At 53.8% G+C, this 16,930-nt stretch overlaps 1 protein-coding gene across 22 annotated transcripts in view; it reads right to left on the bottom strand.

The window, feature by feature from the left end:
• Nucleotides 1-3: 3 nt before the first annotated feature.
• LOC113613203 (interleukin-17 receptor C-like) overlaps nt 4-16,930 on the bottom strand; it is a 44,330-nt gene continuing 27,403 nt past the window's right edge. For 5 of the 22 annotated variants that reach the window (XR_003430106.1, XR_003430108.1, XR_003430105.1 and 2 more), the window contains 15 exons: nt 16,233-16,301; nt 15,463-15,514; nt 15,281-15,379; nt 12,499-14,792; nt 12,185-12,206; nt 11,837-11,989; nt 11,491-11,565; nt 11,289-11,398; nt 10,102-10,213; nt 9,727-9,771; nt 8,038-8,177; nt 7,754-7,813; nt 5,527-5,581; nt 5,264-5,445; nt 4,680-5,168 (listed from right to left, as the gene is read on the bottom strand). Coding sequence is in view for 17 of the 22 variants with exons in the window: in XM_027093706.1 (XP_026949507.1) it covers nt 28-647; nt 743-781; nt 898-993; nt 2,928-2,976; nt 3,512-3,571; nt 3,839-3,960; nt 4,118-4,163; nt 5,085-5,168; nt 5,264-5,445; nt 5,527-5,581; nt 7,754-7,813; nt 8,038-8,177; nt 9,727-9,771; nt 10,102-10,213; nt 11,300-11,565; nt 11,837-11,989; nt 12,185-12,206; nt 12,499-13,071 (2,724 nt within the window). In the remaining 5 variants the exon portion in view is untranslated. Of the gene's footprint in view, nt 648-742; nt 782-897; nt 994-2,927; nt 2,977-3,511; nt 3,572-3,838; nt 3,961-4,117; nt 4,164-4,679; nt 5,169-5,263; nt 5,446-5,526; nt 5,582-7,753; nt 7,814-8,037; nt 8,178-9,726; nt 9,772-10,101; nt 10,214-11,288; nt 11,566-11,836; nt 11,990-12,184; nt 12,207-12,498; nt 14,793-15,280; nt 15,380-15,462; nt 15,515-16,232; nt 16,302-16,930 lie in introns of those variants that run through there. The other 17 variants (XM_027093715.1, XM_027093714.1, XM_027093713.1 and 14 more) reach the window with 17 other exon arrangements.

Below are 16,930 nucleotides of genomic sequence, written 5' to 3' on the forward strand. Positions count from 1 at the left end.
GGGTAGAAAAATAGCGTCTGCCTTTATTCAAGTCCTGTCCTCTGCCTCAGGCCCCATCCCGCGTCCCGTCCCCGGGGCCCGGAAGCAGCTGTCCAGGGCGGGCTGCAGGGCCCGGGATACCTGCTCCGCTCTCTCCGCGAGCCGCCAGGGGTGGGGGGCTGCGGGCCCCTGCAGGGTTCCCAGGAACTCGGGCATCTGTGAGGGCAGTGAGAAGACCGGCACGCTGCGGAACAGGGCGGGCACGGCGTCCGGGGACAGCAGTCTGTCGAAGTAGGCCCCGACGTAGCGGCCGGGCGCCCGACCCTGCAAGAAGTCTGGCAGCAAGCAGCTGAGCGAGGCGGCGAAGGCGTCGTGCGGGCCGTGAGCCCCGGGCGCCGACGTCGCGTTCTGCAGCCATTCGCGGCACAGCGCCACGGCCCCGGGCGAGAAGAGCAGGACCACCACGCCGCCCTCCTGCAGGGTCTGGCGCCGCTGCGCGTGGAACCAGGCCAGGGGCCCCTGCGCACTCAGTTCGCGGCGGCTCCACAGGTCCACGGCCACGCGCAGCGGCAGCTGGAACAGCGCCGAAGCCAGGGCGCCCACCAGGCGCTCGAAGCCAGCGTCGTCGGCGGAGTAGAGGAGCAGAGCCGCGCGGCTCCTGGCGGCCTCTGTGGAAAAGAACACAGCAGGAGCGGAGACGTGAGCTGGCCCGAGGCCCGGCCCTCTGGGGGCCGCCCCCCGCCCGGCGCTGGCTCACACTCACCCCCCGCGCGGACGTCCTCCTTCAAGAGCCTCAGCCACCCTGTGAGGGGAGAGGAGCGGAGGCAGCCGGTGAGCCCAGCCGCCGCCTTCTCCTGGCCAGCTCCCAGGTCCACTGGAGTCCTGCCCCTAGGGAATGGGGAGCCGGGAAGCGCTCACCTTTCACGTGGTTCTTTTTGAGGAGGAGGAGAAGGAAAAGCACAGCGGCCAAGAGTAAGCAGGCCATCCAGACCAGGGCCCAGCGCCGGTGGATGTCTAGGAGACCCAGGGGAGAAGACAGGCTTGTTAGAGACCCCCACTTCACCAAGGAGAAAAACGAGGCTCAGAGAAATGAAGGGATTTGCCCGACGTCCACAGCTCACAGGGTCAGTGTATGAACATAGATCCATTTACTTGGGTGACCTTGGATAAGTGACTTCCGCTTCTGCCTCAGTTCACCTCTGTAAAATTGGGGTAACAATAATATCTACTTCACAGGATTGCTGTAAGGACTATATGTATTAATACACATAAAGCACTGAACAGGGTGCTGGGCATATTAAGTGCTCAAATGTCAGCTAAGATTATCGACTCCTAAGGGACTTCCCTGGTGGTCCAGTGGCTAAGGCACCGTGATCCCAATGCAGGGGGCCTGGCTTGGATCCCTGATCAGGAAACTAGATCCCACATGCCCAACTAAGAGTTCACATTCTGCAACTAAAGATCCCGCATGCCACAGTGAAGATCCCACGTGCCACGACTAAGATCCAGCGCAGCCAAACACATAAATAAATAAATGTTTTTTAAAAAAAGATTATTGCCCCCTAAGCCTAGGGTTGCTGGACCCTTGACCTCACTCTCTTGGATGACTGCAAGAGCCTTCTAACTGGTATTTCTGATTCTTCTATGCCTCTAATTCATTACAACATGGCAGCCCCAGAGATCTTTTTTTTTTTTTCAATAAATGTATTTATTTATTTTTGGCTGCGTTGGGCCTTTGTTGCTGCATGCAGGCTTTCTCTAGTTGCGGCGTGCAGGGGGCTACTCTTCATTGCGGTGTGCGGGCTTCTCGTTGCGGAGCATGGGCTCTACGTGTGTGCGCTTCAGTTGTTGTGCAGGGTCAGTACTTGTGGCGCACGGGCTTAGTTGCCCCGCGGCATGTGGGATCTTCCCGGACCAGGGCTCGAACCCGTGTCCCCTGCATTGGCTGGCGGATTCTTAACCACTGTGCCACCAGGGAAGTCCCCCCAGAGATCTTTTTAAAATACAAATTTGGGGGCTTCCCTGGTGGTACAGTGGTTAAGAATCCGCCAGCCAATGCAGGGGACACGGGTTCGAGCCCTGGTCCGGGAAGATCCCACATGCCGCGGGGCAACTAAGCCCGTGCGCCACAAGTACTGAGCCTGTGCTCTAGGGTCCACAAGCCATAACTACTGAGCCTGCATGCCACAACTACTGAAGCCCTCGCTCCTCGAGCCTGTGCTCTGCAACAAGAGAAGCCACCACAATGAGAAGCCCGCACACCTCAATGAAGAGTAGCCCCCGCTTGCCACAGCTGAGAAAGCCCACACGCAGCAGCAACAAAGACCCAATGCAGCCAAAAATAAATAAATAAAAAATAGATAAATTTATTTTAAAAAATACAAATTTGATTATAGCCTTTTGGGAAGCTCCTGCTACTCTTAACATAAAATCCAAATTGCTTACATCGGCTCCCAAGGCCCTACATGGCCCTTGCATCCTAATCTCATGACGGAGGCCTATCTCTCAAGACCCTCCAGCCACATTGGCTTCCTTGGAGTTCCTCAAAAAAGCACCCCAGAGTCTTCACAAAAATGCATCTCTTCCCCCTTCATCTAGCTCAGCCTTCAGAGTTCACCTCCAACCTTTCCCCTGAACTAGGTCAGGTCCCCATTATATGCATTCAGGGCTTTGGACACTTTTATAGTGAATGCTTCAATAGCCCACACTTCCTAAATGATTGTTTAGCTAATGTCTTTCTAGTTTCTATGGCTGGCATGGAGACAGGGAACGTGTCTCTTTGGTGATGCTGGGATCCCTGCAAGCGCCCCTTGTGGTGTTTGAATTAATGAAGGAATGACCCTCTGATTGAAAGGCTAAGGCCATTGTGTATGCTCCCCCCAGGAATGGTCCCTGTCAAGATTCCAGCTCCTGGTGCAGAGAAGAAGGGCAGTTCTTGTAATACTCACACTTTTCCATGGGGCAGGCCCATAGTGCTCCCAGGTCATCGTCCCACAGCTGTAAGACACAAACAAAACCAAATCCAGAGCCCCCAGCTTGGTATTCAACACCCATCAAGTGTGGTCCCAAATTTCCAGCCTCAGCTATGCATGTTTCACACACACACAGAGCAGCCGCAAGCTGCTCTGCCTTTGCTTATGCTGTGTCTATTTCCTGGACTGTACCTTGCTACTGGTGCCAGATTGGGCCCACATGAAAAGACCCTTCCTTGAAGCTCTCCCTGGAACCCAAAACTTAGCACATTGGTTATTAGCTGTCTTAACCCAATGGTTATCTCTTTGCTGGTCTCTTCAGCCATGAGCAACTTGGAGACAGGAACTATGCTTCTTCAACTCTTAGCTTCCCCGGGGCTGGACACAAAATAAGCACACACAGATGGTGGGTGGATGCTAGAGGGGCAATGAGGAGGCCCCTGCCCCTGAAGAGTGACAGTTTTCCTGCTAGGCACAGGAAGAGGTAGAAGAGGTTGAAGACAGGGTTTGAGGCCTGTTGCCTTTGGGCATTGGGGAGGGCCCTCCTGCCACCTACTCACCTGAAGACACTGGCCTGACTGCACATCTTGTAGTAACGGCCCTCCAAGACGAGCTGCCCTCTGCCAAGCCAAGAGATGGGTGCTGTCACCTAGAGGCACCACACCTAGGAGGCCACCAGGCTACAGCTGGGCAGAATAGTAGGGGGGAGGGTCTGGGAGACTTTTCAGAGGCCACTGAGAACAAGGCCCAGGTCTGAGTTACCCCTACATTCCCAGAGACCAGCACAGGGCCTGGCACAGAGGAGGAGAAATTGAATAGTGAAAATTTGAGGCCAGGTTTGAAGTGGAGCTGGAAAGGGACATGAAGGAGGGTCCCCCATCCCTCACCGTGGACGCCCTGCTAAGCAGTGGAGTGCAGCCACTGGGTTCCAAGGCGCAGAGTGATCTGTTGTCCTGGGGGCCTCGTGTCTCCACGAGCAGCATGTCATCCTTGAGGGGCCCCAGGGAGTCTGGAAAGGGTGAGAGCCCACTCTGAGTGAGACCCAACCTGGTTGAGGGCTGCCACTCCCCTGCCCCATGCCTGACTTTCACCCCCAGGAGCTGGCACCTGCAGGGTCCACCCCTATTGCAGTGGCCCTGCCCCAGCCTCCCCCAGGTCCCACTCACCAGCCCACAAGCACTCTTGTAGCTCCTGCTTCTCCCAGGTGCTCACCTGCTCAGAAGGGGCCAGGGTTAGGGGCACGAGGAAAAGCAAAAGCTGAAGCCAGAAAAACCAGAAGAGAAGGGACAGACAAGGGGAGGCCTGTCAGGTTGGGGGGCGGGGTCTGGGCTCTGGACTTGACCTTAGGCAGAACTGGGTTCAAGGCTGAGTAATTAGGAATCACTCCATCTTTCTCAGCCTCAGCCTTGTGAGGTCATCTGTGCTAAAGGGTCTTACGGCCATAAATTAACTCTTTTCAGTTCTGACAGAACACTTTATACACTCCCTTCTCACCTAACCACCTTCTCAAAGAGGCTTCATCTGACTGCCCCTCTTGAAATTGCAACTCCAACCCTCCTTTATCCTTCCCCACCTTTTCCTATAGTATTTATATACAATTTTAACATACTGTATAATTTACTTATTATGCCTATTGTCTGCCTTTTTCCATTACAACATGAACTCTTTAAGGGTGGGAACATTTATTGGTTTTATTCACTGACATATCTGTTCCAAGAGCCTAAAACAGTGCCTGAAACATAATGGCTCAATAAATCTGGAATTAATATTTTTATAACTACCCTTCGAAGTTATAAAGCAACCCATTTCTACAGGTAGAGAAATAGGATAATTATAGCAATAATCAAAGCAGTTAACATTTATTGAGAATTTAGTTTGTGCCCGTTGCTAAGATGAAGCATTGTTTAATCTTCATAACCACTCTATGAAGTATTCAATAGTTACTATTATCATCCCCATTAAACAGATGAGGAGACTGATGTTCAGAGAGGTGAAGTGCCCAGGGTCCCGCGCCATGCACCGGTAAATAAGTAGTGGAACCCCTAAAGAGGAAGCTGGTAACCACTTTGCTCCAGGGACCCAAGGATAAAGTGGATTCAGAAGACAGTGACTGGGAGTCCGGGAGGTCCTGACCCCAAGCCTGGCTCTCTGGCGCCCCTTTCTTGCCTGGACACAGATGTTGGGGTGGCCTTTCAGCAATGGGAACTCAAGAGCCTTCTGTGGAAAGAGGGTAATGGGTGGGGTCATTAAATTTGGGCCCCTAGGTTCCCCTTCCTTCCCCAACCCCGGGAACCTCCTGCCGCCTCACTTACATTCACAGTGACATTCTCTCGGGGCAGCGGTGGGACCAGCGGCTGGCAGGGGCCCCCATCCGGTGCCTGCCAACACAGTGTGGCCTCAGCGGGTAGTGAGCACGGCGCGTCCAGCCGCCAGGCCCGCGGGGGCAGCAGCTGCAGCCGGGCGGCACGCCAAAGGTTCCGGTGTGCACGGGGGTCTGCAGGGAGAGGGTCTGGTTACTGCGTGCCACCAGGTCCCGCCCACACTGCTCCCGCCCTGGCAGAGCCGGTCCACTCACCCTCCCTAAAGGGGCAGATGCTGGTCCTGACAGAGTCGGGTTCTAGACGCCATACCTAGAAAGGAAATGGGGCTCCACAGGTCAGTTCAACCCAGCCAGCACTCTGCTAAACCCTGGGGATGCATTCACTCAGCCCATACAGTCAGTGCTCCTTGGCCCTCCGTATTCGCTGTTCTGCATCCTCGGATCAAAAATATTCCGGGGAAAAAAATTCCAGAAAGTTGCAAAAAGCAAAACTTGGATTTGCCTGCAGGAAACTGTTTACATAGCATTTACATTGTATTAGTTATTATAAGCAATCTAGAAATGATTTCAAGTATACAGGAGTATGTGAGTAGGTTATGTGTAAATACTACACCATTTTATATTATATAAAGGACTTGAGCATCTGCAGATTTTGGTATCCACAGAGATCCTGGAACTAATCCCTCTGGGATACTGGATATGGAAGGAGGATGTATTTCACCAACATATGCCCAAGTCTTTTTGCCCTTTACAAGGGCCTAGAATTGCACACATTTATTCTTCCAGCAAGCCCTATGCCAACATCTGGCAACATCTTCACTCGACAAATTTTTAATGAGTACTTACTATGTGTCTTAGCACTGTGGTAGGCATAGGGACTTTTAACAATTAAATCCACAATCACTTTGTGAGAACCTACTTAGCACAGGTTCTCAGCACAGCGTTAAGGACATGTCCATTTATTCATTTTTTCTTCCAATAGACTTTTTTTTTTGGTTGTGTTGGGTCTTCATTGTTGCGTGTGGGCTTTCTCTAGTTGAGGCGAACAGGGGCAACTCTTCATTGTGGTGCACGGGCTTCTCGTTGCGGTGGCTTCTCTTGTTGCCAAGCACGGGCTCTAGGCGCACAGGCTTCAGTAGCTGCAGCTCGCGGGCTCTAGAGCGCAGTCTCAGTAGTTGTGGCACACGGGCTTAGTTGCTCCATGGCATGTGGGATCTTCCTGGACCAGAGATCGAACCCGTGTCCCCTGCATTGGCAGGCGGATTCTTAACCACTGTGCCACCAGGGAAGTACCCAATAGACTTTTTAAGTGCACCCATTCTTGGCTTAGCCCTGTTCTAAAGCACTAGAGATAATAAATTAATTTATACAACAAACGTATAAGAGCACCTACTACGTAGCAGGCATTGGGCTTGGCAGTGAGGACATTTATATCACAGCAAACATTTCATGAGTGTCTGTTATATGTCCTATCACTGTGCTAGGCAGTAGAGTTTCACTCATTCACTCATTCATTCACTTAACAAACTTAATTAGCACCCACTACATACCAGTTATTATGCAAGGCTCTGGAGAAATTACTAAATTAGAATAGATGTCATTTCCTTGCCTTCAAGGAAATTACAAATTCACAGTTGTAGTAAGGATAAGACATGTATACAAATTAATAAATCAATCACTCATTGAGGATTTGTGGTATGCAAGAAGAGACAGGTGCCCAAATAAGAAAACAAGTGATAAATGATAAATAGAAAAGAAAAGACAGAAATGCAAGAAGATTTGGAGACAGAAGAGGCCAGGAGGTTGGGCAAAAGCTTTGGGAAAGAGGTGACTGGAAGGATTGAGGTGTATGGAAAAGAAGGATTGGGGTGTATAGAAAAGAAGTGAGGGCATTTCAGGTAGTGGGAATGAGAGACATTAATGTCAGAGGTAAAACAGATGGGACCTGATGACCAATTAAATATATAATCAGAGGGAGAATATATTATTATAACATATATAAGCTGGAAGTGGCACACTTCCTTATAACAGCCCTGTGAGGCTGGTACTGTTTATTCCCATTTTACTGATAGGAAACAGGCTCAGAGAGGTGAAGTGACTTGTCCAAGGTCACACAGCTAGCAAATGGCAAGTCAGGATTCAAATAAGTCTGAGTTCACAGCGCACGCTCTACTCTCCAGGGGAGCACAAAGAAGGAATTGGAGGAGTAGTGGAAGCCTTCAAGGGGGAGATGACATCTGAAGGGGGCCTTGAAGCACAAGTAGAAGTGCTGGGGATAGAGGATCACGAAGAGCATTCAGGGCATGTACAAGCAGAAAACATAGGACAGCAAAGTGCAAGGGAGGGCCAGTCCCCCTAGGGAACCACAGTTTCCATCTCAGAGAGGAGTGTGGAGGGTGGGGAGACCAGGAAGGTGAGGGCCAACCGTCTCACCAGTTCCCTAATCCCTGTCCCCGGGCACCCAGCTGGACTCTGCTCCTACCTGAATACAGAGGCAGGGAACCAGGTCTGTGTGGTTCAAGGTAATGGTCTGCGGCCCAGTCTGTGGGAGAAGCAGAAGGAGAGAAGTTGAAGAAGATGAGGAAGAGGAAGGCTGGAAGCCGAAGTTAAGGACACCGGGCAGGCAGCCGTTCCCCCACCAACGTTCCTTGCTTTGGGCGTGGGTGGCTGTGTCCTTTTCAAAGGTGCCCTATGATAATGCACTTGCAACTTCAGCACAAGCATCGGCCTGCAGTGGGAATGGACCTGGGGAGGGAGAGGCCTCACCAGGTTCCTGTGCCACCAGGGTTTTGCAGGGCCCGGGACCTGGTTCCAGTACAGGGAGAGGCCAAAGCGCTGATCCTCAGGGATGTCCACCACCAGGTGCACGTCATTGCCATCTGCAGACACGTTGAGCACGGGCAGGGCTGCGGAGGAGGCAAAGAGAGAGACTTCCTTCACCTCTTCTGTACACCCAAGCCTGGGTCACATCCACCCACTGCCCCTTTGGAGTTTCCTTCAAAGCCCTTAGACTAGGAGGCCCCTGGAGGGCAGAGCCTGTGTCTCCATGTCAGACCAGACTTCAGCCACAGCCCAGGACTGAACCCATGTAGGCTCCAGTATGGGGTCTGGAGAGGGCTCTTCTTCTTGCTTCTCCCTCTGCAGCCAGAAGTGCCTGTAACCACTGTAAAATAAATCATTCTCCTCTGCTCAGAACCTTCTGATGGCCCCCACATCACCCCAGAGTAAAAGCCAGAGTCATTACAGTGGCTTGCAAGTCCCTCCCCAGTATGGCTGCTGTGAACACTCTAACCTCATTTCCTAGCACTCTTGTCCTTAATTAACCTGCTGCAGACACACTGTCCTCCTTACTAATACTTAAAAACACTAGACACACTCCTGCCTCAGGCCCTTTGCACTGGCTATTCCCTTCACATGGAACCCTCTTCCCTCAGATACCCCATGGCTCCTCCCTCACCTCCTTCAGGTCTTTTGCTCACTGACCACTCCAACTCCCAACCTCTCTATCCCCCTTCCCTGAAATTTCTCCATAGCACTAATAACCATCTAACTTATTGCATATTTCACATCTCCATGTGTTTATCGTGTCCTCCATCACCCCCACCCTGACCCTGACTCCCAGTAGAACATCAGCTCTGTGAAGGCAGGGATTTTTGTCAGTTGTTTTTTTTTTTTTTTTAATTGGTTTGTCTCCAGTGCCTAGGGCTATTCCTTGAGCAGGGTAATGACTCAATAAATATCTGCTGAATAAGTGAATCAGTGTCTACCAAATGAATAAAGACATGAAATCCATGTTGTGTATCTGTATCCTCAAACCTCTGGTGCTGAGTAGTCTTTAATGAATTACCAAAGAGGCATCAAGCTTAAGTTTAAGAACCCAAATAGAAAATGAAGTTGAAATCTTTTGAGTTCAAAAGCATCACAGTGTTTCTATCTCCATGTGGCTGGTAGTTATGCAAGTGTATACATATGTAAAAATTAATTGAACTGGACATTAAAATTGGTGCACTTTACACACTTTTCTGTATGTATGTTATACCATGATAAAAAAGAAAATACAAAACAAAAATATGAGCAAAACAAAGTCCAAATAGTACATGAGAAAAATCATCAGAACCTTTAGTTTCTTAGCCCTTATTTTATGATTTAATATTATTTTTATTTTAATATATGGGGGCGGGGTGCACCATAATCTTGACAATGTTTTGGGCCACTAGATGTTCCTGGTACTAATAAATATTTGTTCTAAGAAGTGAGAGATTCACCTTTATATTCTAAATGCCTGGCACTGAGTAAGAGCTACCGCAGTTCTTTTATGATAAAATGAATGAATGAATAAATGAGCTCTGTGAGCCTCTGGGATGTGGCAGCCAGACCTGAAGTTCACTCCAAGGGTCCCTCACACTCCAGACCCACCCCCACCCTCCTCCCAGCCCTGCTGGCCCTAGCTCCTACCCCAGCAGCTCTGAATGCTGTCCCGGACTTCAAGACCCCTGCAGTCTGGGGAGAGATCACAGAAAAGCCTCTAGTGGGGTTGGGGACAAAGAAAGAATGAGGGCAATCCGACCCATGGGGAGCCCTGGGAAGGGCTCCCTGTCCCCTCAATACCACCCATATATATTCCAGTGCCCAAAGCACCTTCCCCAGACACTGGGAAGCAACGTCACCTGGGGAGAGGAGGCATGAGGGACTGACTATGGGCAGCTGGGAGTGAGAGTGCCTGAGAGCGGCCGGGACGAGGAAGAGGGTTAAAGCAGAAGGGCAGTGGCCGGTGGGGAGAGAGACTAAGGGGCCAGCACTCGGGGCCCCTCAGGCTGTGGGGCCACTTACCAGGCAGCTGCTGTGTGAGATTGAGTTCCTTCTGGTACCGGGGCTGAGTGTAGGACCAGATTCGCACCTCAGCCCCCAGGGCAGCCTGGAAGCACTCAAATACTACAGAGCCCTGTGAGGAGAGGGTGGCGCAAGGCTGGTGGTATAGGGCTCAAAATTGAGGCTCCTCTCCATGGTCTGCTCCACTCACCCTCTGCCCTATTCCCAACCAATGACTATTCATACTGTATGGCCCCCAATTCTGCTGCGAACATGTCCTCAAAGGCCTCCAGTTCTAAAGCACACAGCCTCAGGAGGGGTGGCAGCAGGGCCAGGATTAGTGCCCCCACTCTATTAGTCCTTGCCTCATCCCTGCTGTTCCAGGTCACGTGCCAAAGCTAAGGTGATCAGAGACCCCAGACCCCAGCGCAAATGTGGGAGGCCCTCCCCACAGAAGTCGTTCTCACTCCCAGTGCCTCAGTGGGCCTCATGACTGCCCTGTGAGGGGGACCAGCAGGTGATCTCCCATTATTTTCCAGGTAAGACGATATAGACTGGGGGCCGGGGACAGGAGGGAAGTCAAAGTTTGAGTGACTTGGCCCAAGTGGAGATACATATCCCAACCATAAGCAGCCCCCTGAGGCTGGAAGAAGCTCCGCGGGGGTACAGACATGGTACATGTGGGGCAGCCACGGATAGCATGGCAGGGAATCCGGAAAAGTGGATTCAGCCCACAGACCTCCCCTCTGCAAGCCTCAGCTTCTCTATCTGGAGCATGAGGGCAATAATAATGTCTAGTTCATGGGGGTAGTTTTGAGGATTACAACAGAAAGGAAAAATTAAACTTTCTGAGACTCTTCCGTGTTGGGTATTATACCAGGTGTTTTATACATATCAACTCATTTTACTCTCATAACAGCTATGTGAGGTAGGACTATTCTTTTTTTTTTGGCCACACCGGGTGGCCTGTGGGATCTTAGTTCCCCAACCAAGGATCGAACCCGGGCCCTCAGCAGTGAAAGCGCAGAATTCCAACCACTGGACCACCAGGGAACTCCCGAGGTAGGACTGTTCTTTTTCCCACTTTACGGACAGGAAAACTGAGGCATAAAGGACTGAAAGAACTTGCTCACAGCCCTGCTAGAATCAGGACCTAAAGAGATAATGCACGTGAAAACCCTTCATAAATTCATTATTATTTCGCATACCACAGACTGACCAGGCTGCACGAGGGCAGCAGGCACTCGCACCTCCAGTAGGACGCAGCGGGCAGTAGGGTAGGCCTGGAAGGAGAGCACGACGTGGGCCTGGAGAGAGGCTGTGAGCAACAGGGCAGGGGGTCGGTCAGGCTCAGGGGCCCTGGGCAAGGCTCTGGCGAGGGGCAGTTGGGCCAAGCCGGCTTCTCCTCACCGTTCCTAGGCTCCTCGATCGCTGGGTCCTCTGCAATTCCAAACGTCTCTTCATCTTCAGGCTCTTCCCAGTACCCTGGAATGACCCGAGAGCAAGGCTCAGATCTAGCCCCAGCTCTGGTTTTGGGTTCCTTCCAGGAAGCTCAGTGCTAGGAAGCAGAGGCCAGGCTTGGGGCCGGGGATGTGGGCGGGGAGACCAGTGTGACCTGGGGGTTCCGTTGGCCAGTGTCCTCCAGGAGAATACTGAGGATGCCCCGTGCTTCCTGACAGACACCCTCCCTGGTCTTCGTGCCCACTCCAGACACACTCACATGCACCAATGCCCAGTCATGGGATGACAGGCTCACCATGCACAGCCAAGTGGACATCCACACGCACACAGAGGTCACAGTCGGTATCCTTGTAGCACCTTAGCACCAGCTCTGTCTGCAGGCCTGTGGGCACCAGCACGGGGCCTGGGGCAGACACGAGGCTCCCAGGCAGGCAGAGCACATCACCATCTGTGTGTGAAGGGTGAGGTGGGAGCTGAAGCTTCTCAGACCCAGAATCTGGTTGCACCTGACAACCCCAGAGGGCCAAGGAGCTTTGGGCTCTTCCTGGGCTGAGGGTAGGTGGTGAGGGCATGGGACTGAACAGCTCCCCTCCCTTCTGCCCACCTGGGAAGATCTTTCCTCTCTAAAAATAGGGCTACTTACCCCAGAGGTGGCAGGAAAGGCCCTGGGAAGGAGGTAAAGACAAGTTAGAGTTTATGCATCCAAATGTAACCACCTTTTCCTGAGGCCCCCCCACCCGCCTACCTCTTTCTAGGGCTCCCTTTTCCAAGTCCCTCCCAGAAGAGCTCAGGCCCAGCTCTTGCCCCCTCCCCATTCTTCTCTTACCCCATCAGCACCCGACAGACCAGCCAGGGCAGTTCTGACGGTGATGGCAGCGGCAGGAGCCAGGCTAGGGCCTCAATGGCCGCAGACCGAGCCCTGAGCCTTCCTCAACACTCCTACAGTCCCAGACTCACCGGAGAGCAGCGGGCAGTGTCCTGAGGCCCCGCAACCCTCTCTAGAGAGAGGACCACAGGGTTTCGGCCCAGTGCCAAGGACAGAAAGAACCAGGGCACAGGCATCTTCCAGGTGCCAGGCAGCACCCAGGCCTGAGGCCCTGTCCTGCCCGCCCCCCGAAGGGGGGCTGACACCACACCTCTTCTCCCACTCAGCTGCGTGCCTGCGGGCAGGAGGGGCCGGAAGCCCTCCCCAGTCTCGGGGTCCCGGCGCTGGGCCGCTTGCGCACGCCCTCTCCCAGGAGTCGTGACTCCCATCCAGTCCCTGCCGGAGTGCTTTCGTTTTGGCTCCTGGCAGGCAGCCGGCTGTTCCCGCCCCGCCCGGCCCCTCCCACCAACACCAGGCCTGGGAGCCAGCAGCCTGGACCTGAGTGGTGGCCTCACTCCCTCCCTCTTTTCCTCTCCTCCTCTTCCCCTTCTCCTCCTTCTCTGCTGACACCTGGCTGGGAGGGGCCCCTGGAGAGGGTGGTGGCCTAATGGCTGAGTGAGGGAGCTCTTACTCACTCTGGGAGTCCCTAAGGAGGAAGTCTCCATTGAGACAACCAAGGCCTTAGGCAATCCTGGGGCATTTGCACTTCCCACGTGACTCTGGGATCTTGGTGTCCACGGGGCCCCTCTTACTGGCCACCCCAGGTCCCTTCAGACATTCCCCTTGGGCCTCACTGTGGGACACGATCTCTAAAGACAGGGACGAGGGGCACCGTAACATGAGCTTTTCGCCTCTTCCCGGCCTATGCTCAAGCGAGGGGTAGGGGTGGATGGGACCCAGGACCCAGAGCCAGGAAGACAGGGTCCTATTTGTGCTGTTGCCATGGGCTGGCTGCGTGACTGTGGCCCCACACCACCTTTCTGAACCTGTGTTTTCTTCTCTTCTCTCTGAAGAATCACAGTGAGGATCAAGGAAATTTCCAGGGAGACACTGCTTGTGAGAATATGACAGACATGGATGTGGATTTGGGCCCAGAAAATGATGCATAACAACCGCCAGGCAGGGTCTTGCTGACCCTTCCCCCAACTCAGCACCCCGGGCACACTGGAAAAGCACCTTGTGTTTCTTAGTTTATCCATCATGTTCACCTTTATTCAACTTTCTCTATCTCAGTCTCCACTGTCCCACCTTTGCCCCCATCACCCAGGGCCAAAGCCTCCTTCCCAGGGTCCAGAGCCCTCCCTCCCTCCCTTCCTCCCACTCTGGGCAGGGCACCGGTCTGGAAAAGGGGGATCCCTGGCTCCCAAAGGGGTTTCTGTCCCCCCACCCCCTCTGCAGCCACCTCCCACTCAGAGCTGCCATGTCTCCTGCCTCCCCAACCCCTGTCCCAACCTCTCTGGCCTGGACTGGAGCACGTGCAGACGACTATTCTCTGGAATTTCGGAGAGAGGAAGTGGGACGATCCCCCACTCACAACAGCACTGAGGTCAGAGGAGTTCTCAGGAAAGAGTGACTCTCCCTGGGGGCTCTGAGGGAGAGAACCCTCAAGCATAAGCATGAGGAAGAGACTGGACCCTGGGGGAACGTGGGGAACGGGCTGGGACAGTGAGTGTGATGCCCCGCTCCCGGGCTGGGAGGTAGCGTAAGGCTTTGTGGCCAGTGGCCCCTAGGAGGCATCCAACGATTCCAGGGTAGAAGCCTCATTCGGGGCTTCCAGCCAGTGCCCCTAGGCCTGCGGCCACAGACATCTGGACTGCGGTGAGCTCTGCTCAGCCTTGATCGGCAAGTTTGGCGGCCTCGCGTTCCAGCTGGCGGCACAGCTCCACGCGACCCCGCAGGCACGGCCGGGCCGCGAGGCGGCCCCAGCTGGTGGCTTGAGTAGAAGTCCGCGCGTCCAGCGCCCGCAGCAGGCGCGGCAGGTCTTGAAGCAGGCGGTAGCGGGGCAGGGCGCGCAGGGGCGGAGGAATGTCGCCTTTGGCGCAGAGGCGACTGAAGTAAGCGAGCAGCGGCAGCGGACGCGGGGCGGCGCGGAGCAGGGTGTGCAGGGGTGCGGCGCGGGCATCCGGGCCGCCGGCGGGGCTCGGGCTGGCGCAGCTCCACAGCAGCAGCACGGTGCCCCGCTCCCGCGCCACGCGCGCCCGTGCCGCCCAGAGCCACGGCAGCGGGCCCACGCGCGCCACCCGCGTGCCCTCCCACAGGTCCACGATCACGTCGCGCCCGCCGCCCAGCGCGGCCCGCAGCAGTTCAGCCAGCGCTCCCACCAGGCGCCGCTGCGCCTCGGAGTCCGCCACGTGCAGGAGCAGCACCGGCCGCGCTCGACCTGGGCCTGGGGGTGGGAGCAACAGATGAACAGGGTGGGGGGCTAAGGGACAGCCCAGCCCTTTCCTCCCAGGCCTCCGCGCTACATGATAGGGTTAACTCCACCACCCCACCTTTCTTCATCTGCGCTGGGGATGGGTACCCAAGGCAGCTTTAGCCTACAGGCCTATAGGGCGCCTTTGGGCTAATTAGATAAAGGTGCCCGGGAAGAGGAGAGGGCTAGGGCGCCAGGTGCAGCGCAGGCTGGATTTCCGCCCCACTAGCGTCTGGCCTAGAGACTGGTGCAGTGAACCACCTGCAGAAGGACCTTTGCCCTGCCTTAACCATTCCTTCCCACTAGGGGGCATGAGACTCACCGCCTTGGGTAACAGAGAGGCGGGTGCAGCGGCAGGGACAAGGCTCTTTTGGAAGGGAGCCTGGGCGGGGGAGGGATGGGGGCAACTGGCCTAGGAGCCAAGGAAGTCTGAATCCCCAGGTTACCCCCAGTGAGCTTACCTGACAGTGGGCGCTGGCAGGTGAGCACCAGAACAACACCCAGTAGGGTGGTGAAGGCCAGCAGTACCAGGATCAAGAGCCCCAGGAGCCTATGAGAGACTGAGCCAAGAAGGGTGAGGCCAAGCCCGGCTCCTCAGTGCCCAACCTCCCTCTCACTCCCCCTCCCCCTCCCAAGAACTCACCATCCGGACACAGGAGGTGCTTCCAGGCAAACTGGACATCTGACCTCCACACCTGAGGGCACAGAGCCCCCCAATCCCTGTAAGCCAGGGTAAACCCTCCTCCCAGGGGAAGTTGAATAAGGCATGGGGATAGTGAAGGGGAATCCCCCTGGATAGGGAATTCCTCCAGCACAGGCTTTGTGTCTGGTCCAGCTCTGGCTGGGCACAGAACAAGGTCAAGAGTGGCAAACTCAGAAAGTAAACCCAGGGACTTCCCTGGCGGTGCAGTGGTTAAGACTTTGCCTTCCAATGCAGGGGGTGCGGGTTCAATCCTGGTCAGTGAGCTAAGATCCCACATGCCTCAGGACCAAAAAACCAAAACATAAAACAAAAGCAATATTGTAACAAATTCAATAAAGACTTTAAAAAAATGGTCCACATCAAAAAAGAAAGAAAGAAAGTAAACCCAAAGTTAACCAGAGCATCCATGAGGACGTGGAAGGCACAGGCCCTGACTGAAGTAATCAGACACCACTGAGCTCCAGCCCATGATCACCATGCCTGAATGTGGAAACAAAGCACCAGGTTTTCTGATTTTTTTCAAGAGACGCCAGAAATCAACTTTTTAAAATGTGACATCTCCCAACATTTAAGTGGTGGCAACTAATTCCAATTTTGAACACCGTGCTGGCCAAGTCAAACATTTTTATGGACTGGATTTGCCCCATGTGTCACCTGTGGTATAGATGACAGGGGAGTATATGCAGCAGAGTGAGGGCAGGATTCCTTACCAGGACACAGCCCCCTGGCCTCGGGAAGGGAACGATGAGGTCTAGTGTCACTGAGCTTGAGCCCTGAGTCTGTGGGAAAAAAGAGCAGAATGACTGTCCCCATAGAGGCAGATCTGGCTCTGTCCAGCCCCTGAGTCTTTGCCCATTGCTGTGTTCCTCCTTTCTACCCACCATCCTTACCCAAACCCTACCCAGGCTTAGGGCCAAGTGCCACCCCTGACAAGAAGCCTTCCCAGGCTTCACTCCCAGATCCCACTGATCATTCCCAGATCTGAACTGCTGCACAGATAAACATTAATCAGGCAATCAGGCACTCGTCAACAAACATACTCTGGGTGCCTACTCTGTGCAAGCCCCTGAGGAGACAAGGCGGGCATGGACATTGTCTCTGTCCTCTAGCAGCTCACAAATCAGGAGGCTAATTATATGCTGCCTCCTTTCTCTGTTCTGCGCACCTGAAGGGGCAGCTTGTCCATTGGAAAGAACGTAAGTTGTAGAGTCAGGAGACCACAGCTAACAAAGTCAGCCTTAACTATTGCCTTTGTGGTTCCTAGCTGTGGGATCTTTGCATGGAGAGAGACTTCCTTTCTCCTTGAGCCTCAGTTTCTTCATTTGTGTGTGATAGATAATAATCCTTGTTTTACTGGGTTACTGAACGCATCAAATGGGAATATGCAGGTGAACCCCCTTTATAATAC

The sequence above is a fragment of the Aethalodelphis obliquidens genome, unplaced genomic scaffold, assembly GCF_003676395.1.
Source record: "Aethalodelphis obliquidens isolate GAN/ISIS:26980383/991018 unplaced genomic scaffold, ASM367639v1 scaffold86, whole genome shotgun sequence".
In the NCBI taxonomy this organism is placed as follows: Eukaryota; Metazoa; Chordata; class Mammalia; order Artiodactyla; family Delphinidae; genus Aethalodelphis; species Aethalodelphis obliquidens.